The sequence below is a fragment of the Hoplias malabaricus genome, chromosome 5, assembly GCF_029633855.1.
Source record: "Hoplias malabaricus isolate fHopMal1 chromosome 5, fHopMal1.hap1, whole genome shotgun sequence".
Classification (NCBI taxonomy): domain Eukaryota; kingdom Metazoa; phylum Chordata; class Actinopteri; order Characiformes; family Erythrinidae; genus Hoplias; species Hoplias malabaricus.
Window position 1 is genome coordinate 10,907,097 of NC_089804.1, and position 22,720 is coordinate 10,929,816.

The window sequence follows — 22,720 nt, forward strand, 5'->3', positions numbered from 1 at the left end:
GTCAACGCATAGCACTGAGCATGGCAGCCTTAGGTTCAAAGAGAAGCTGACCCAAAGAAGAGGCTACTGTTCAGCCGAGTGCTGTTTACAGCTAATGTTCCACACACTGCTTTAGTGGAGGGGAATGTACTGAACACATCACACATGGTGACTGGTTATGCCTACTGTCAACATAACTGCCCACTTATGGGGAGATTTACGGGAAAATATTTACACGGGAGGTCAGCAGGAAAGAAGTTACAAATATGGAAGAATCCCAGGAAAAACCAGAGGGCCAACAGGTATGTCGTAATCAGAGTGTCACTGATATTCAAGAGAAAAATATACACATCAGGTTTGGAATGTTTAAGTTTACAGGCAATTTTCACATTTACAATTTATATTGAAAGCGAAAATTCAGATGTCTCTTTTGCTTTAAAAAATAATAATGATATTATATAGTATACAGTTACAGTGGTTATTTGCTGTGATATCTTGCCTACTTGACTTGTCTTTGTCCCTCCATTCTTAGTCTTCCATAATTAGTCATTTAACCTTTCTGGAAGTCTATGTATTAACCAAAGTCAAAGGTCAAATCAATGCCACGTCAACTGACTATTTACCAAAGCAAAACAAACCCTCTGCAACTGCTTTAGTGGACTCCGGCCTTAATAGCATCTGTGTTTGTCCTTTTCTCAAGGACATGATACATTTGTCAGAGAGTGCACATGCTCGCTCGCTCGCTCGCTCGCTCTCTCTCTCTCTCTCTCTCTCTCTCTCTCTCATTTTTCTCTTTCCAATTAATTATACATCAGCTGGCCCTGCAACATGACTAAGTGTCAGAAAGAATGTTTCTGTCATCATTTTTCTGTCTGAAAAGAACAGTGGGGATGGTCGCACATTCATGATGCAATAACAGAGTAGCAGCTGGTAATCTGTTCTGACACAAGTGCTGCTGCATTGAAATTACACCTATACACAAACACTCACAACCTGTCATAAAATCTGCAGTTACACTCACAACTGAATGCATTTCTTAGCTTTGTTTTCAGCAATGAAATGACCATCTCTCTCTCTCTCTCTCTCTCTCTCTCTCTCTCTCCTTTGTTCAGAGAAAACCAAAGCCAACAGCTCCATGGGAAAACATCAAAGAGAATAATTCCATCCCTGTACTCCTGTATCTCCTCTAGTGGCTTAGCCCTCAGGCCCAATACACATGATTTATTCTCAATCCCAGCTGGAAAAAAAAAGAACTATTTAGATTATAATGGGATTAAAATGCAGCTCCGACTGCCCCTTTGTGGCACACAAAGACACATATAAACAGGAGGTCAAAATTAGAACCACCGCACAATAGCTCAGCTGCCAAAGTAGTGCACACAACTCTCCACGGTCTCCTCTGAACTGGACACTGGAGGAATGAGAGAGAAATGGGATTTTTAAACCATGTTGATATACGCCCTAAGATGAGAGATAAGGAAAATTGAAATGGATAAATGGAATTGCCAGAATTGGCCACTTAGACAATATTTGACACCAGCTCATCAAATATTTCTTCTGAAGTTCACTGATAGGGAGTTTGTCTTCTTTTGCTGCAGTAACAGCTTCTGATCCCCTGGGAGGACCTCACTCCGGATGTTGGAGCTTTTCTGTGAGGATTTGATGACTGTGAGGATTAGTGAACTCAGACCAAGATCAACTCTGTCCTAAAATGTATTGGGTGGCACTCCATCACTTTGTTTGTCAATATTGGTCAATCTAAGTGTTACTGTCAGTGCTACTAGTTCTGTAGTGTACATTTAACTTCGGTTTGCACATTTCCAGAAGTGTATTACTGTTATTGCTATTATATCTCACATTGACTCTTCAGATTCATTTCAAATGATTCTTGTTCTGAATAGAAATGAAATAAAGCACAGTTTAATTTTAGTGAAAATGAAATATCAGTAATTCTTTACTGTTAAGACAGATTTGGTGAGGGTTTGACTTCACAGTCCCATACAGGACTGAATTCCATGATGAACAAAATGTTCAGCGCTTACATTTCAAAGCACAGATTAAAGTGCAATTTCCATTAGCGCTATTTTGCCATGGATCAACAAAACATGTTTTTTTTACATGGCTTTTTCATGCAGTGCTGCGAATGTGCTAAGCAGAGTGCTGCCTTCTAAGACGTACAAAGCAGCAGGTGCTGAAGTGCCATCGCTGTGGCAAATTTCTCCAATAGCATTTGATTTGTGGTTTGTGACAACCAAGCAGTGTTTACCTAAACTCAAGAGGTGCAATTCACTCTATGCTAATGAAATGATGAAATGCCAAACCTACAAGCAAATAAAAACCTTGTGCATATCTGGCACTTTAATATTACGAAGGATACGTCATAGTGTTGTAATGTCGGGATCTTAATACATACCCTGCACTATGAATAAGTTTTATTGATGTAATTGTTTGTTCTAAAAAACTAATATCTTAGGAATACCTACGATACAATACAATAGACCCTTACAGATATGTTCCTACATCTAATGTTGTAGGAGCCACAATGGTTATTCTGGAAAGACATTTTTGCTCAGCGACCATAGCGGTTATGAGTAGAACAGGAAATAACCACTACAAGTCTTCCCAAAAGGGAAGAGTCTATTACTGTAGCAAAGTCCTATTATTACCCTTCATTTCAGAGGAAAAAAAGGTTTGGCCATACAGAGTATATGAGAGGTCATCAAAGGTGTTTTAGTCTTGAAGTGGGCCAAGATGGAATAAAGCCATGCTGACTTTAATGTGACTAAAATGAGCATAGCTGGTGAAGATGGAGAATCTGATTGGACAGATAATTCATTTGATACTGTGCTACACCAGTATGGAAAATGATCCCTGCACCCTGAAGGCAAATGAAGATGCGTAGGTTAATGTCACAGACAAGCCCTGCCTGATCGTATTCTGTTGCCCCATCTTCTCAGATGTAGAATAAGGTCATAATAACCGATCCTATTATTAAACGTGCGGGCTGTGCAGTACACTAGCCATTTTATGCCTCTTTCAGTCCACTGTGTGTAAATGAGTTCTTTCACATTACACCAGTAACTCTCCAGATTTGCTTAATATTCTGACTTTGTCAAAGCAGTTTTTTCAAAAGACTGTGGTGAAATATGACAACGTCTCCTTTTGTTGCATTTTTTAAACGCTCATCTACACTGAGGAGACATGGCAAAGAGGCTTTCTGCACGTACAGTCTGTCTTAAACTGTAATGGGATTTTCAGGCTGAAAATGGACAGTCTGAAACTGAAGCATTTGTATAGTTGACGTCAAGGGTGTAGAATTACCATGGAAGGAGGTAATGTGTCCCCACCAATATCCAGCGGTTACTGAATGCCCACCAATAATTTGATCCCCTCCAAATAAAAATTGGAGGAATACACCCTGGAGGGGGCGCCAGTCCTTCACAGGGCAACACACACACACACACACACATTCAATCACACACTCACACCTACGAACACTTTGGAGTCGCCAATCCACCTACCAACGTGTTTTTTTGGACTCCAGAGCACCCGGAGGAAACCTACCTGCGGGAATCGAACCCACAACCTCCAGATCCCAGGAGCTGTGTGACTGCGACACTAGGGTGCGGCACGGTGGCGCAGCAGGTAGAGGTACAGAAAGGGTTAAATCATGTTCTGTAGTCGAGTCCTACCTCCCCATAACACATATGGCCAGTGTGATTGGCTGTGCCTTTCCTGGATGTCATGTGAGTCTCTGTAGTTTGGTTGTTAGCAGCCCCAAAAGTGGGAGTGTGTGAGTGGGAGCTGTGTGACTGCGACACTACCTGCTGCACCACCGTGCTGCCCTTCATAGGTAGTTTCAAGAGCAAATCTACACCATTTATTGACGTACTTTCATGTGGTACATCTTGGAGTTCTAGTCCATCTACTTAACCCCTTTATTAAACACCTTTATTGATCCCCTTAAAGAAATTGCTTCTCTTTAAAACAAAACTAAATAAATAAATAAAACCTTCATCCCGACCAGTGTTAGAGTGGGTCCAAAACCTACAATGAACTGTAAGAACAAATGATGTTCCTCAGTCTGCTGGTGCTGGCCCAGAGGCTCTTATAGGGTCCCCTGGAAAGAAGGAGTTTAAAAAGGTCCAAATGATGTTACCCAATCTCTTTAGACCCCTCTCATCCTGGAGCTCCACGCTTGAAGGGAGCTGTGTGCTTATAATGCATTGTGCAGTTTTCACCACCCACTGCAAGGCCTTCTGATTAAATGCTGAAAAGCTGCCATAATACACTCTACGCAGTTGGCCCAGATAATCCTGATGGTACCACAGTTGAGACTCTTCAGAATCATAGGAAACTAGACTTCTCATCTTGAGGAGGTACTGTTTTCTGATCAGGACAGGGCTGTTAATGGTGCACTATTTTGCCAGCAGATGTCGCACTAGCGTTTCAGAGCCCTTCTAGGAGAAAAACTGAATTCATGGTCTGTTGGAGCCTTTCAGCAGAACTTTGTGTTTCTTGTATCAGAAAAGTCAGTCCGGCGTTGATTCTTGTCTTGTCTCACTTTGTGTCTCATTAGGGAGTGCAAAACAAATGTTGAGAGGGTCTAATTTTCCAGAGAGTGGTGTTATCTGAAAACAAGGCCTTGGGCCTTTTTTTCTCTGCTCATTTCACCTCAACTCCACTACCCCTTTACATTGAAATGTGTCGTTTAACACATATTAATGTGGGAAATCACAGACAGGGCATCTTTAAGGGACCAGGAGAGATCAAATTTTCCAGTGTTAAGGGTCAAAGAGTATGTTGTTGAGTACATTGTAACCTTACAGACTTTGGTTAGAATGTGCAGAATCCAGTTGCAGAGGGAGGTGCCCATGCCAATGAGCTTGGTGACCTGTATGATTAGTGATTAATTTAGTGGTTAATCTTCACATGTTGTGATTTCTTGATCTCTTATTTAAACTAACTGGTCTCAGTGGTGTAATTTCCCAATGGTCAGATACGTTTTAATGTGTGTTGTAGTAATTAATTGCTTTCTCCTAAGTGTCCCCAAATGTTGTTTTCTTGCATCTGAGAGCTCTTTCACACAATTCCACACAAGCTACAGCATCCTCAAAAGGAGCTCTCTGCTGCTCTCTGTAGTTTATACAGTAATACTGTACATCGAAACTAAGAATGAAGTCTTTGTTATTCTCTAAGAACATCAGGGATTATTCATACATTTTATTTATTTATTCTCTTTTTTAGGGGTAGGGTTAGGTATGTACCATTTATAAATAAGCACCACAGACAAGTAACTAAATTTTAGGGCTTCTCTGATCAGTTTGAAAATATACATTAAAACACCAGCGTTCTGTTACTTCTCAGCCAAATCAAATTTTAACATATCATGTTAAATAAAGTTCACTCCTTAAATCTTTTTGTCAGTATATAATTTCAATCCTGACTCCACACTATATCCACTTCATGTTATGTGTCATGTAGCGCAACCATTTTTTAAAATTATTTTAGCAGTTACAATGTGAATGCTAGCATTGGTTTAATGTAGGGTGACCAGACGTCCTCTTTTACCCGGACATGTCCTCTTTTTTAGACTTATTTAAAATGTCTGGGCGGAATTTCACAAACATCCGGGATTTTGTTTTTCTAGAGCTTACCTACAATTTCGAGAAGCGTTTCTTTCACAAACTAGTCCCGCCCTCCCCTACTCCGATTGGTTCGCTTGAGTGAGAAGGGGGCGTGGTGAAGTAGCCTAAAATCTTCTGATTGGACGGTCTGACTGTAGAGCTACCGTTATTTATAGGTCACCCTATTTAATGTAAAATGCTTAATGCTAGAGGAAACATTTTAGAATAGTTCCTATCAGTGCTGACAGAGCTTACTTGGCATATTACCTCGAAAAATTCCCACAGAGAAAATTATTGCAAGGAACTGGTACAAATGCTGCCTGACACCTCAAACATTTTTAAAATAAAGAGTGTAAGATAGTACAAACCATCCCCGAATTTTGTCCTCGAATGATTTTTTTTTTTTTTTTTGTGGTTTTCTACATTTTAATGCTATTGCTATCCTGAATTTAATAGAGCCCTGTGAGCTAGTGTCCACCAACTTGGTGAGTGTTGGCGAGAACAGGAGGAGGTCACCGCCCGAGCACGGAGGGGCGCTGTCGGGAAAACCGCGCCTTGTCTAAGTACTAAGCTCCGGAGGAAACGCGCGTGTTGTTGTTGTGGAAGCAGGGATGGCGAGTGCAGCAGCAAAGCAGGCTCCGAAAACCGCCGCTAAAGGCCCGGCTGCGGCCAGCGGAGGCGCCGCGGGAAGCGGGGCGGCTCTCCCTCTGAGCTCCCCGCTCATAGGCGGCCTCAACAAAAAGAAGAAGCCGTTCCTGGGAATGCCGGCGCCGCTCGGCTATGTCCCCGGACTGGGCAGAGGGTGAGGACACCTTGTTAGCGGCGCTAGCCAGTGTAGCGTTACATGTACCTCAGTCTCTTCAGCCTCTATTCCAATAAACTAAAATAGAGTAGGCCACCTGGCAGATTGCTTCAGCTAATTATTAGATAAAATAATGTTTAAAACTTAGCTGACCTTAGCACGGATAGTTTAAAGTGCTACAGTAGCCGAGTAACGGGTGGTACTCCTCTACTCACTCCCTCTGGGTGTTAAACTCTATTTAAACCGCTGTAAAACAGTTATAACCCAGAATTATACACCGTCTTTCACCATGTTCTCAGTAAAACATGACCGTTATTGCAGCGTGTTTGTGGGATTTGGTTGTGAGACCTGTTTTCCAGAAAGTAAGGGTAGTGTGTGTCTTATGCCCCTGTTTACCTCCTTCAACAGTGTCACAAGAGTCTGCGTTTCAACCGAAACCGTGGGGTTTAAGGCAAAAATCAGGACCAGGCCTATGTCTCCTTTATTTCTTTCTGGTTCTATCGTAGAGGTCACAGGCTTCTTGAAAGTAATTTTTCAAGTGTTTGTTAAAGTTTTGCGACCCTATGCTTTTTAATCCTTTATTTATATTTTCATATTGAATATTTAGGATTCATAGGATTTTAAATTACTAATAAACCTATAAAAATTTGGCCATTGCAAAGATTTCAGATATTTGCAGAAGAATGCCATATTTTAATGTGTTACCAGTTGATTAAGACCACTCACATTCTCAGACCACAAACATTAACTGGGTTTTATTTCAGATTGAGGTTTTGTAAGAGCTCCAGATCACTAAATGAATTTGCAGATGCATTAAAAATGTGATTGTTTTCAAACGGTATAGACTTTTAATGGTTGCTCTCTGCCTGCAGTGCCACTGGTTTCACCACACGTTCTGATATTGGTCCTGCTCGAGATGCTAATGACCCAGTGGATGACCGCCATGCTCCACCAGGAAAGAGAACGGTGGGGGATCAGATGAAAAAGAACCAGGATGACGATGATGAAGACCTGAATGACACCAACTACGATGAGGTTACTAATCACTGAATTAATGGACATATACGTGTTTTTTTAATCTAATGTTGATGCTTTTCTGCCTCCTTTTCTTTTCCAGCCTCCCCTACAGCAGGTTGTGTTTACTGAGCTTGTGCCTGTACTTTTTAGAGTTAGATTTGACCGTGGGACACAATCAATATTGCCACCAAGCTTGGGAATTAATGTACATTTTGAAAAATGATTGTCACCTGCAGTATTTCTGCAATTAATGTTACAATATTATCATGACTCTAAATGACATTTAGTCATAGATAACAGTTTATGAGCAATGCACAGCCTTACACTATATCTTGTCATGGCTTTGGAGTATTATTCAATTTGTGAGAAATTCAGTGCCTTTTGAAGTAGAGAATAACATAGAATTAGCAAACACACATATTTACAATACTGACCATTTTAACATTATCACAATGATACGAATATTTATTCATCATTTGTTCATTGGCCCATCACTTGATTTTAATTCTGTTTAACATCATTTTGAGTTGAGATAAGTTTCTTTATGGGCTCAAAGATACAAAAAATATTATGCCGTGCTTATTGCTCTAAAGAGTTCTTAGTAATGCAGACTGTACTTTTGTGTGGTCTGACTGTAACGAGATTAATTTCCCACTTAATTTGTGACAAATTCTGCCTAAAGCCTGATTCTGTCCCCTCTAAAAGGGGCATCCATAGTCTAAATGAGAAGGCGGCTTAGGAATAAAAGGTTATTCATTTGATGACCACGACTGGCAGGAAAATAGAGGGTGGTGGGAGTGAAGCCCTATCTTCTCCCTAAATCCATGACTGATAAGCACTGATGTCTGCCTCCTTGGGTGCTCCTAGTTCACTTGTGTGAGAATGTGTTCACTGCCACAGATGTGTTAAATTCAGAAGAAACATTTTGTTATACAGTCCCACTCTAATAACTCTATATTCCTGCTCAAATTTATTTCTGTTTATCTACGTATATTGCTAGACTGTCTGGACCAACAAGACTTGCCAGTGTGCAGACTGTTTCACATGTTTTTTCATTGTTCATTAAATTTGCTCAGTGTTAAAAAAAAAAAAATCATATGTAAATATATAAACCTGTTTTGTTTTTGTCTTTATAGTTTAATGGCTACGCTGGTAGCCTGTTCTCCAGTGGCCCTTATGAGAAAGATGATGAAGAGGCAGATGCCATTTACGCAGCTTTGGACAAGAGAATGGATGAAAGGCGGAAGGAGAGAAGGTAAAACTTATACATGTACATATACATTTTGGTTTGTTTTTACTGATTAATCTTTTACTTTGCATGCAGTAAAAGTCATAGTTCACGTGAACAGTTGTTTCATAAAGTCATAATGATTGTTTGCTATTTTTTAAGTTTATTTTAAATTGAATTCCCCTAGGGAGCAGAGGGAAAAGGAAGAGATAGAAAAATATCGTATGGAGCGTCCCAAGATCCAGCAGCAGTTCTCAGATCTGAAGGTACTTTCTGAAAATTTGGATTGATTTTACCATGTAAATAAATAACAGGTTTTAATTTCATTATTTAATTTTCCAAGAAACAGTAGTTAAGGTCACTCTTAATTACAAATGCTGTTATACTTTCTTTTTATTCCGATTTACTGTTTTCTGTTTGTGTAGAGAAAGCTTGCAGAAGTGTCGGAAGAGGAGTGGTTGAGTATTCCAGATGTGGGTGATGCAAGGAACAAAAGACAGAGGAATCCACGCTATGAAAAACTCACTCCTGTGCCGGATAGCTTTTTCGCCAAGCACCTCCAGACTGGAGACAACCACACCACCGTTGACCCACTGCAAGGGGTGAGAACCTCCTGGCTTTAAAAAACAAAAAGCAAATACACTCTGACTCATTGTGTGATGTGTAATGCTATTAAGAATACATTAGATTTTTGACTATATAAATTAAGATCCACACCAGTTTACTAATCAAACCATTTTTTGAGTCCTCATTTTACCCCTAATATTATAATACAGTAAGTATAGTGAGCAAGTTACCAAACCTAATGTAGAAGCCTAGAATAATGGTTGCTATGCTGTGCACATATGATAGATACCTTATTACGTTTTGAGACATGTGCTTTATTTACAAAATTATCAGTAATACATTTACTTCATGTTGAACTAGTCTGTTTGAATTTTACAATCTATTTCTGGTATTCCACAGCAATTTGGCGGGTTGAACACACCATTCCCTGGGGGCTTGAACACACCCTACCCAGGAGGCATGACACCAGGGGCTGGAGAACTGGACATGAGAAAGATTGGACAGGCCAGAAACACTCTGATGGACATGAGGCTCAGTCAGGTACAGTGATGATCAAGCTTTTAAGGACGTTTAGCTCCACACATGGGGTGACGCTCTTCTATGTAGTGCAATTACTGTGGAAGGCATTGTCCACAGGTTTTTGTAAATAGAAATATATCCATAACACTGAAGACCATATACTCTGACTGCATCTAAACCCATTAATATGTAGGCCAGGCAGCTATGACAGAGAATTGTATTTAATTTTATTTTGTGATAATAATTTTGTGGTGGTGTCTGCAGGTGTCTGACTCTGTGAGTGGACAGACAGTGGTGGACCCTAAAGGTTATCTCACCGACCTCAACTCCATGATCCCTACGTATGGGGGAGACATCAGGTAACACAATGGTGCTTTCATACACATTACTATTACTAATTATATACTCTTTGCCATACAATAATTTCAAAATAATTTGTTATAGAACTAACTTTATATAGATGTTTGCACTGGATCTGGCTTTCATTGGCCTTAATGTGTGTCTAATCTTTTTAAAGTATGTAATAATGCATTTTCTTTTTGTTTAGCAGAGTACTCTGTTGAATATGTCGAATACACACACATATATATTAGCAATGCATGACCTTGGATCCATAAACATATATTTTAAAATTTTCAGGCACCCCTGATAAACATGAGCTATATAAATATGAGCAATATAATAAGCACTATGAAAGACTGGGGAATGCAGTGTGTGAGACACGGTGTTGTTGAGATGCACTAATCAGGACATGGCTACAAGAAAAAAGATAACTGTGAAAACAGCTTTTAGCATAAGAATGTTTACCAAAATGTACCAAATCACAAGCATCTAAGATTTGCTAAATATTAATTTAATTTGTTCTTTGGTAGCATGAGGACATTACAGGGAACACTAGAGGAGGATTTGGCATTTACTGAAACATATAAACACCAAACAGTAGCCTACACCCACTGTGATAGATCTGTAGTGTTGTGGGGCTTCTTTATATTTGTTTATCTTCTAGAGATACCAGAGAATGATTTTGGATACACTTTGTCAAGTACACACCCAGCAGTCTGTGTACACCCCTGTAAAAATGGGTGTAGTATTTTTTTAAAATATGAAATAATTAAAAATATAAATATTGTCTGAACTTTTCATCAAGTTGCATTTTTACATAAAAAAAATCATGTGATTTATCTTTGTTGTATCTGTATATGATTTTATATATAAAATTCTCTTTGATCCTGGTCTGTCTGGTGGTCACTAAAACCTTTCATTGCTTGTGATTCTGTGCAGTGACATTAAGAAGGCACGTCTCCTTCTGAAGTCTGTACGAGAGACAAACCCTCACCATCCGCCGGCCTGGATAGCCTCAGCACGTCTGGAGGAGGTGACAGGGAAACTGCAGGTGGCTAGAAACCTCATCATGAAGGGCACAGAGATGTGTCCCAAGGTCAGACTCTTTTCTTACATTTGCACACACAAATACGGAAAATATTTATATATTTAAAATGAGAGAAGTTGAAAAGTTATGAGAGATTTATGCAAAAACATGTTACATTTGTCTGTGTACGCAGTGAATCGGTAAATCTCAGTCTATTAGAAAACATTAGAACAGGAAATATACTGTAACTGCCTGTCCACAAGATTGAATGTCTATCCAGCAGGGGGCAGATTGAGAGAGGGCTGGAACCTTTTATTCATACACAGCATATTGAGTTACTGTGTTGACTTGTTGTCATAGTGACTTGAAAACCTGCATGTTTCTTTGGCTGTTAGACTTATAAAAGTGCAGCTTGGTGTTTTCCTTCTTACACAACAGCTAAATAACAAATATGTTTGACGTCATAATGTTCAGTTAGTCATTAGATGTAACACTTATACTTAAACACAGAACCTGTTTATGGGAAAATATGCATCTGGCACTAACTTCATATAATTGTATTTATGTCAGACATTGTGAAATTGCTTTTGTACCAGTAATAATACTCTGCAATTCACATGTAATTGACTCTGACCTAGTGATTGTTTAATTTAATGAAAGCTGAGAATGACTGCACTGCAAATGAACACACAGACTCACGCACACAGAAGATTAATGAAAGCAATCTGTTACCAGAGTCTGGTGAGCAAGGCCTTTGCCCTGGCTAAGAAGATAGCTTCATCAAATCTGTTGAAATAAGGCTGCCTTATTAATCACAGAGTGAAGTACAGCATGACTTCCCACTGTTGAAAAACAACTGCTGTGCTGTTGTTAGTTTTATAACTGTTAGTTAATGTCATGTCACTGTTCCAGGGCCACACACTAACATGTCAGTGTTAGTGATGTCCTGAGAATGACCCTCTACCCATAAAAGACTAATTGAAACTAAGAGATTATTCAGAGAAACAAAAATTCTACATTCTGTAATTCTAGAGATAGACAGTGCAGAGTGTGTGTATGATTGATTGATTGCAGGGACCAAATTTTCCCACACACCATGCATTTATATTTGACCCATATTTCTATATAATCACACTAGTTACATATTAATAATTAGATTGTGATATCGTTAAAGCATAAATAAATAAAAAATATATGGTGTTATACTTGTGCTCACTCTGCAGAGTGAAGATGTGTGGCTAGAGGCTGCACGGCTGCAGCCAGGGGACACAGCAAAGGCAGTGGTTGCTCAGGCTGTGCGGCATCTTCCCCAGTCTGTGCGCATCTACATTCGAGCAGCTGAGTTGGAGACTGACATTCGAGCCAAGAAACGAGTGCTGAGGAAAGGTCAGTGACTGAGAGGCTTTGGATAATATAAGACCCTTTTTTGTGTAAAACTCCCCTTTGTGCCTTTCTTTATTTTGTTTGCGCTTTCACTTTTCATCTTCTTTACTCTCTTCTGTGTCTCACTTGCTCTTGTGCTCTTCCCAGCAGCATACCACTGTGACAGAGACAGATGGCTTATTTCCTCATTTTTCATGACTCACAAAGCTTTGGCTTGTTAGAACTTACTGTGTTTCCCCTCTCTGCCAAGTTTAAACGTCCCAGCAGTTTTCCTTAATCACTGAATTTGTCACTGAATTTATCTGATTTCCTCATAATTAGCTGGTAATTGAATTAATTCATATTAGCTGCATATACTTGGCTTTGCTAAATTAGTCAGTAGTTGATGCAGATTTGTTAACTGTTCAAGAAGCTGTGCTTTTTATGTTACTACACCCATATGAGCTATAAATGTAGCTGATGTAATTGTGCAAATATAAATATTGTACTGGATGACCAACACAAACTCTGCAGCAACAGTTGAGCTACTGTTTCATACTTTACCTGTACAAGATGGTCCATCAACGTGGGTGTCTCATAGAGTGGACACAATGTTTTAAAAACTCCACTAGCACTGCTGTTTAATTTATTCAACACATACTAACAATTCAACACACACTAACACATCACCACTTCAGTTTCACTGTAGCGGTGAGAATGATCCACCACCCAAACCATACCTGCTCTGTGGTGAGTCTCTGGGGTGCTGACCTTTGCCGAACAGGGCGAAAGGGAATAACAGAGTATGCATAGGAACCTATGGACTACAGTGTGTAATTGTAGAACTGACTATGGTCAGTGGAGCTGATAAAATGGACAGTGAAAGTAGAAACGAGGTAGATGAACATCATAAAGTGTAAATAGCTATATATTTATAATGTGTGCTTGTGTGTATGCATCATCTATCACCCACTGCAGCTCTGGAGAATGTATCTAAGTCTGTACGTTTGTGGAAGACGGCTGTTGAATTAGAGGAGCCAGAGGATGCCAGAATCATGCTAAGCAGAGCTGTGGAGTGCTGCCCAACCAGCGTGGAGGTAGGCCATTGCACTTTTTTTGAAAGGTTAAACCTGTTTTGGATGACTTAAAATATGCCTCTAATAAATATCCTGTTTATGCCATAGCTTTGGCTAGCCCTGGCCCGGTTAGAGACATATGAGAATGCTAGGCGAGTTCTGAACAAGGCTCGTGAAAACATCCCCACTGATCGGCACATCTGGATCACCGCCGCCAAGCTAGAGGAGGCCAATGGGAACACCCAGATGGTTGAGAAGATCATTGACAGAGCCATCACCTCACTAAGGGCCAATGGGGTGGAGATCAATCGTGAACAGTGGATTCAGGTTAGTTATGTTGGGTCAGATTAGACAAATGTTTCACAGTGGATAGCAAACTTAAGTTTATGTGGAAAAAAGCTACATGAAATTCTTGTGTTTATATTTGTATGTTTTTAAATCCTTTAAACATGATTAGTGTTCTTTAAGTGTTTATGGTTCCATACAGAACCACTGTTATTACAGAAAGACCCTTGGAGAACTATCATTTTTAAAGAAAACTCATGAAACCTGGGCTGAAACCAGCAATGACCTGATAAAAGGCAGTTAGCCAGGACAGGTGAATCACAGAAAGAATTAACTGTTTGCATGCAGCAGAGTTAAAGGAATACTGTGCAAGAGTAGGCTTTTTTGTCTCCTGGGTTCCCCTAAACCAGGGGTCGGCAACCTTTACCACTCAAAGAGCCATTTGGACCCGTTTCACACAGTAAAGAAAACACTGCGAGCCACAAAATCCTTTTGAAATTTTACATGAAATAACACTGTGCATAACAGGTTTTTTCTTTTCTTTTTTTTTTGCCTTTGTGCTATGTTTAAACAAACTATACTGTGTTACATTTACGAAATTAATGAACGACTGCAGAAAAATGAAATAACATTTCTGCATGCAACAAAACATTTTTAACTCTGAAAAAAAGACGTGTTGACAGTTAAGTAAAATACTCAATGTCTATTTGAGTCCTTGTAGTAATGGGGAAAAAAATACGCCAAACTTAAATTTTCCACTGGCAGCAAACAAAAATGCTGTCCTCTCTCTGCTCGCCGTCATTATTTTACTGGCGCCGTGCAGTCAGCTGTCAAAAAGTTCAAGAAACCACACACTGGTGGGTGTCGCACCAAGTTGTGACGTGTATTAAGAGCGATAATATTAAAATATTTTAGATGTTACAAGATCGCCATAATCTTCATAGAATTACATTTTGAAAATGAACGAACCAAAATAAAATACATTTTAATTAAATACTCAATAATTATTTTCAAAAGCTGAGCCGCATCAAAGGGATCAAAGACCTGCGGGTTGCCGACCCCTGCCCTAAACGTTTAAAATACTGCTGTGAAATCAAGTCACACACCTCTCTATTTAACTCTCATTCTCACTCTCACAAAATCAGGCTAAAGTGAGCAGCCGCAAACCCTGGCTCACCTGTAACTCTCAAAATCCTGATTATAACACGTCGTTAGCCAAATGTGTCACAGCACTGCATCAAGGAAGTGCACCAACATTTTATTACTTATTAGAACAACAGGAAGAATGTGTACGTCTTGTGTCCTCGTGTCTCTTTCATGTCTTGTTGTCATGTCATTTGCTTCTCTTTATGTTAGCGTTTAGTTGTCTGTAAAAAGACAGCCCTGAATTATTGCTGAATCTATTTGTAAAGTCAGTTGCAAACAGCTCCATTTTAGATGCTTGCATGTTTTTGCAGCATTCAAGCTGAACACTGATGCCGCCCCTCAGTGTTTCTGTCACTCTGTGGGCGTAACTGCCATAGAGAGTTTTAGACTCAAGTTTCGTCGGAAAACATTAACTTTCAATGAGTGTGACTACTGTTGAATGTAGGTCAACACAACATAATGTGCCAAATTGATTGATAAAAAAAAGCTTAATATTTTATTGATCTGTAAGGATATTGGGCTCTAAAATGCTTCAATACTGTTATTTGTTCTTTAGAAATATGTTAGGCTTTTATTATTATTATTATTATTAATTAATATTATATTATTATTATATCCATTATTACTATTTAAATAATTATAATTATTAATTAATATTATAATAATATTATTTTATTTTTTCCCTAAGGATTCTGAAGAGTGTGATAAGGCAGGCAGTGTGGCCACATGTCAGGCTGTGATCAGAGCGGTGATTGGTATTGGAATTGAGGAGGAGGACTGCAAACACACATGGATGGAGGATGCAGAGAGTGTAAGAAATCCTTACATGTTTTAAAGAAATTAAATATAAATGTAGTAATTGAGACCCTAAATTTAAAAATAAGGCTGGTGTTGGACATTGATTTGCCTTTATTAAATCTTACAGAAGAATAAAATATTTAAAAATAATTTTCTTTATATAATATTTTTTTTGTGTGTTTGTCTGTGTGTTTACCTTAGTGTGTGGCCCACGGTGCACTGGAGTGCGCTCGTGCCATCTATGCACACGCCTTGCAAGTTTTTCCCAGCAAGAAGAGTGTGTGGCTGCGAGCAGCTTACTTTGAGAAAAGTCATGGCACAAGGTAAGACATAACACTGTGTTTTGGTTTCTGTAGGTACGGTTAATCTTTTAGTTGTTCACCAAGGTTGTTCTGTTTGTGCAGCTGCTCATCTTGTGACAAAACACGTTTGTATCATTCTGGCATGCACACAAACAATGGAATTTATTATTTTGTTTTGTGTGTCTCGCTACCTCTTTCTTAGGGAGTCTCTTGAGTCTCTCTTACAGAGGGCAGTTGCACATTGTCCAAAAGCAGAAGTTCTGTGGCTGATGGGAGCCAAGTCCAAGTGGCTAGCTGGAGATGTCCCTGCGGCTAGAAGCATTCTGGCCCTGGCCTTCCAGGTAAGCCCCAAATCTTTAACTTGGTATTTGCCTTTTTTGATTAAAGCAAAATAATACTGAATCATATTTTAGGCCTCAGTTGTGTGTTTTGTTTGAAATAACCATACTTTGAAAAGTATAACTTCACTTTTTCACGTTATACCTATTTCTCTCCTCCAGGCCAACCCTAACAGTGAAGAAATCTGGCTGGCTGCGGTTAAGCTCGAGTCAGAAAATAACGAGTACGAAAGAGCCCGTAGACTGCTGGCCAAAGCCCGTAGTAGTGCGCCCACTGCCAGGGTAAGTCACATTCTGATACATTACATAAGTTTAAATGCGAGAGACAGTCATTTTGACCACTTGGTTTTCCATGGCACTTGCTAAAATAAACAAGACCTTCCCTGAAAAATATTGCTCCAAAACCTGCATAAATTGTTCAGAATTAACTGAGCCTTGATGTGCAAGTCAAGTATACCATGTACATTAATGCCCCCCAAATTCTATCATGGATGATGGCTTTTAAATTGTACACTTATACAAGCCAGATGGTCCCTCTCCTCATTAGCCTGAAGGACATTGAGAAGGTGGCTGCATTTCTGGACCCTGTCCTATGTGTGCTTTCTTCTGTGTTAAATGCTTTAGGAACAATGGCTAATGACATTAAGTGCATTCGAAATACCACTAATAAACTTTCTTCTGAAATGCTGAAATGGAGTACCTTGAATATCAGTCACTCAAAACAACATTATAATAAATGGGGAACATGATTCTATAACAGAGACTTGACAGGTGTCAGCAACCAAGGTGAAAAAACACTCCCAAATCACTTTAAAACGAATTCCAAAACTGATGAACTCTGAAAGGGTTACACCACGTTGACAAGTTTGACGCCAGTCCCCCAAGAATGAATGTTGGAAAGCTCTTGCTCTGCAAAGACGAGGAAGAAATGCTAAAACTGTCTAAAACACTCAAGGGTACTAACATCTAAATTAAAGGAAAAATACTAGGTAGTATTTTTACCTTAAAATTACAGCTTTAAATCAGTTGCTCCGCAGTGATGCTCCACTGACCTGTAATAAGAATAATAGAGCTGTCATTGCTTCTCTAGGCTTACCGCTGCAAAAAAAAATAAAACACATTATGTAACTTTTGGAGGAGGGTATGGGTTTTATATCTCAACATTCCGAATGTCATGATGGGAGTTTTATCCTGTGTTTATGGATGCAAAAGTGATCTGAGCTCATGCAGTGATTTCCACTGCAGGATCATGTAATGCATATGTTTGTAATGCAGTGACACCTGAGGGCCCATAGATTACAGCCAAACGAGTATTGCAAAACAATACCAGTCTTTTGTTCCTCTCACTGTTTGTTTTTTTTTGTTTGTTTTTTTTTTGGGGGGGGAAGGTGTTGTTGGCATCAGATTGTCCCTTTTGTACTGTTTCCAATTAAGTATAGTTTTACTTTGTTTTTTAATGCAGCCAGCTGAACATAAATCATTATGCCTTCATGTTTATCTTTTATGATTCCTAGGTATATAACCTCATAATTAAACAGATTTTCTTGTGATCATTAGTAATGCATGTTCAATCCTGACAAATTGTTTGACATGAGGGCAAATTGCATTCTCTGGAAATTTCTGCCCTGACTTTTTTCCCCCCTCACCCCTCCTGGCAGTGTGATGAATGTAAAAACTAAAAAAATGTGACACTGTTTATACTTTGATACTCATGATCTAGCTAATGCCATGGATATGATTTAGATTAAAAGCAGGTTAGCTTCTTCTCTTCAGTGTAAACAGTTTTGTGGTAGTTGAAAGTAAATGATGCAGTGGTTGCTAGAACATTTTGCCTGGGCTTGTCTAATATCATGCTCCAGGAAATGGCATCAGCAGTTCTCACTTAGTCAGGTACTTGGCAGCACTCAGCACAAGATAATGTTTTCAAAACTAAATGTTGTTTTTACTGTCATTTTTCACAATTATAGAATCTGGAACAACCTACGGGAAATGATGTTGAAAACGCTACATGAACCCCTTCATGAGCATTACTCAGTATATTGTTTTAAAGATGTTACCAGCTTAGTTATTGTATAAGGAGGATATGATTGATCCCTGTGAAATTGCCTTTTTTTGCCTTAGTACTTTGGTTTGACTCAGATACAGCAGCTTTTAACACAAGTACCACACTAACTCTGTCTGTTTCTCCAGGTGTTCATGAAGTCTGTAAGGCTAGAATGGGTGCTGGGCAATATTGCAGCAGCTCAGGAACTGTGTACTGAGGCCCTGAAACATTACGAGGATTTCCCCAAGCTCTGGATGATGAAAGGTCAGATTGAGGAACAGACCGAGAACATGGACAAAGCCCGTGAGGCCTACAATCAGGGGGTAAGTAAAGACTATAAGTTAAAGGTTGTGGGCAATATTTACATTTTTCAATTGATCTGGTGTGGTGCCAGAGTGTAGGGTTTGCCAGTGGTTGCCAAATATTTTCTGCTGTGTCTTTCTTTTGTAGATAAGAACATTTTCAAGCTGTTCCATTCCTCATTCTTGACACCCAGGGCATAGCCGTGCTTAACATTCCTCATTAATACACCCCGCTCCCGTCAACCACCGGCCTGTATGATTTGGGTGGTGGATCATTCTTAGCGCCACAGTAAAACTGATGTGGTAGTGGCATGTTATACTGACATGGATGGATCAGACACAGCAGTGGCTGCTTGAGTTTTTAAACACTATGTCCCCTCCACTTTGTAGATATAAAGTCAAAGGCAGTAGCTCATATTTAATTCATAAAGTTGTTGTGTTATATTTCAGCTGAAGAAGTGTCCTCACTCCATGCCTCTGTGGCTGCTCCTTTCCCGTCTGGAGGAGAGAGTGGGCCAGCTGACACGCGCTCGTGCGATTCTGGAGAAATCTCGCCTCAAGAACTCACAAACACCAGAACTCTGGTAAAAAATTTTACACATAAACATTTGTATCAATTTAAACCCTACAGCACTGTGTTCAATTAGAGAAACCTACCATGTGGTGACAGTCTGATCTCTTTTTCCATCTGTTAGGTTAGAGTCTGTTCGACTGGAATACAGAGCAGGCCTGAAGAACATTGCAAACACGCTGATGGCCAAAGCCTTACAAGAGTGCCCTAACTCAGGTCAGTTGTGTGATGTGTTTCCCTATAGCAGGGCTGTTCATTTTCAGTCCAGAAGGCCTTCTTGTGTTTTTCTGCTTAAACATATCTCCAGAAAATATACAAATGGTGCTAATGTTAAACTCTGAGTAATAATGGATTTAAACAGGACCAAACATGAAAAACATTAAATCAAACTAATAGGACAATCTTTTCCAGCACCAAGTGGGAACCGTAATATCGAAAATCCAAAAGTAATGCACCACAAAACTCTTTGAAACAACACAAGCATAAACAAAATCGTTACACTTTTATGCAAATTATGTATTTAGACAATGTTTTTTGATTCTAATTAGTAAAATTAGTTATCGTGACTATGATTATTCTGAAAAGAAGCTAACCAAATTGGCGCCACACGCAGGGCTCATATTGACACCAGAACTAAGTGTAAATACATATTTATATGATTTCCACTACTTTCAGATATGACTTGGTGTTTTTTTTTTTATTTTTTTTTTTTTTTGTCTTGCCTTAAGCATTTGTTAGATCAGAATAGTGGTACCTTCTCTCAGGTTCATGTTTTCCAATTTTAACAGGCATTCTCTGGGCTGAGGCTGTGTTTTTGGAAGCCAGACCACAGAGGAAAACAAAAAGTGTTGACGCTTTAAAGAAATGCGAGCATGACCCCCATGTTCTTCTGGCTGTTGCAAAGTAAGACCCTAAAAGTTCACATTCAAATCACCCCACTTGCTTTTATTTTGGAACATGAATGATACATTCAACATTACCAAAAGCCCTTAAGGAACACTCTAGACAAATTTACAGGTCTGTGTGGGTAAAAGGGTCAAACCCAAAACGGACATTTACCCACAGTTGCAGCTCCACTAGTCTTAACTGGTACTGATCATTTGATACCCAGTCCTGCATGCACAAATGGAGATTAAGACAGACTTATAATCATCCTTGGTCCAAACATGACTATAGACTATAATGTTACAAGAAAAAGAGCAAGAGAAAGAGAAAACTTGCAATCCTAAATCCCAGACTGCGTTTCTGAACCACTGTCATTGAAGGCTTATCCAATCAGCTTCGTATTTTGTCAGATTAGTAACCTTTGTTCTACTTTTGATAATGGCTTTAATTCAATCAGGGAAGTCAGAGAATGCTGTCTGTGACCATTATAAAAATCAGATGAGTACTCAAAACTGATAAAAATCGTATTGTTATTGTACAAATACACACCCATCGATAGCACTTACTGTCCATGTGTTGGTTACATTTAAAGTATTGAATTTGAGGGTATAATCATATTGTAATGTAGATGTTTCAGTGATCATACTTCAGTTAAAGAAGATCTTGTAATGTGTGTGTGTGTGTGTGTGTGTGTGTGTATGTATGTATAACCTACAGGTTATTCTGGAGTGAGAGAAAAATAACCAAATCTAGAGAATGGTTTCTGCGCACAGTAAAGATTGAGCCAGACCTAGGTGATGCCTGGGCGTTCTTCTATAAATTTGAGCTCCAACATGGGACAGAGGTAAGTCCTATAAAACCTATATAAACTTATTTATCACTGCATCGGTTATGAGTTCCATCAAGGAAATAAGGCACTGCAAAAGAGAGTTTTGGTTTGGTTAAAGTTGGTGATTTCAGTGTTAGAGATCAGAAACATGGTGTTTTTTATTTAATGTAATTTATAGTTTTCTTTTTGTTTAATCAAATGTCAATTCTCATTTTTAATTCTGTGCAACAATTACCATAAATGACAAGAGAGGGGGATGTTTGGATTCTGAATTACAGTTATATGTTACATGTTATATGCTTTAAAACTTAGCCCTTTACACTGATGAAAATCTGTGCTTGGGAGTTTGTTCACAGTCAGAATGCACCTAACAAAACACTGATATCAGTGGCTAGTTGAATGTAAATATCAACAATCTGAACCTCAGGGTGAAGGCTAAAATTAGGCATGTTCAGATATTAAAGAGTCTGGTGCATTTATTTCAGATTCAGTAACTGCTATGTGTTTAAATACAAAGTACATGGCCGTTTTAGCCGGTTTGAAGCTTCCCTCAAACCTTGTCTCAAACAAAGGAAATGTGAGTTCAGATTCTGAAATAAATTTCTGAATCTGTTGTTTTCTCCCTCAGGAGCAGCAGGAGGAGGTGAAGAAGCGCTGTGAGAATGCAGAGCCCCGCCACGGAGAGCTGTGGTGCACAGAGTCCAAACACATCCTGAACTGGCAGAAGAATATTGGAGAGATACTGGTCCTTGTGGCTTCCAAAATCAAGAACACGTTTTAAAATGTGGGACTCAGATAAGCGCACCATGTACGCATGCAGCCTTGTATTAGTAAAAATGTGCTGTTTGTTTTTTTTTTTTTTTAGTGCATCTAGGAGAATGTTTGTTTTCATACACAGAGTACTCTGCTTTGTCTGATTTCCGTTCTGAATCAGTTATAACAGACCCATATGGTTGCAGTGTATGTGTACTTTTTTCTAGGCAAGTATGAACAACCTTGTATTAATTAATTGAGAAATAAGATGTGATCGTTAGATATGGCTGAAATTCCAACAAGCCAACTTGTTTTGAGTTCGGTGAGTGCACTCATTTATCTTGACATCTGTAATTGTACATTCCCGTCATTCTGCGTAATAAATCATACATGAAGAAAAGGCTGACGTTGAACATGGGGGTTCCTGCGGGTGCTCCGGTTTCCTCCCACTGTGCCAAAAACACGTTGGTAGGTGGATTGACGACTCAAAAGTGCCCATAGGTGTGTGTGTCGCTCTGTGAAAGACTGGCTCCCCTTCAGGGTGTGATCCCAACTTGCGCCCAGTGCGACCCAAATCGACCCTGGAGTGGATAAGCGGTTACAGACAATGGAGGAAAGAACATGGGGATAGAAAGATGGCATGATAGTGTCACTGTCAAGTGGCTCCAGGATATTGGGGTTCTGGGTTAGATCCTCTCCCTCTTTGAGGAGTTTGATGTGTTCCCCCTGTACCTGTGTGGGTTTCCTCCCACAACACAAAGCCATAATTTGGTAGGTGGACTGACTATATATCATGTGTATGCTGAGTGTTTGATGACCTGTGGTGTGCCGTGACCCTAAACAGATTGGTCACAGGAAATGAATGAACGAGGTAATGCAAAAAATTAAAAATGCATACCTCCAAATGATTTTTCAACCATT

At 39.3% G+C, this 22,720-nt stretch overlaps 1 protein-coding gene across 1 annotated transcript; it reads left to right on the plus strand.

The window, feature by feature from the left end:
• The first annotated feature begins 6,075 nt into the window (after positions 1 to 6,075).
• prpf6 (PRP6 pre-mRNA processing factor 6 homolog (S. cerevisiae)) lies at positions 6,076 to 22,531 on the plus strand. Its single transcript, XM_066671069.1, has 21 exons — positions 6,076 to 6,408; positions 7,281 to 7,443; positions 8,562 to 8,680; positions 8,841 to 8,919; positions 9,079 to 9,255; positions 9,620 to 9,760; positions 10,004 to 10,098; positions 11,021 to 11,177; positions 12,332 to 12,494; positions 13,449 to 13,567; positions 13,655 to 13,873; positions 15,666 to 15,788; positions 15,977 to 16,098; positions 16,280 to 16,418; positions 16,578 to 16,697; positions 18,606 to 18,782; positions 19,212 to 19,345; positions 19,457 to 19,548; positions 20,121 to 20,235; positions 20,935 to 21,061; positions 21,675 to 22,531. Exons 1-21 carry the CDS (start codon positions 6,218 to 6,220, stop codon positions 21,825 to 21,827), a joined length of 2,925 nt encoding a protein of 974 aa, XP_066527166.1. The 5' UTR covers positions 6,076 to 6,217; the 3' UTR covers positions 21,828 to 22,531.
• The last annotated feature ends 189 nt before the right edge of the window (positions 22,532 to 22,720 follow it).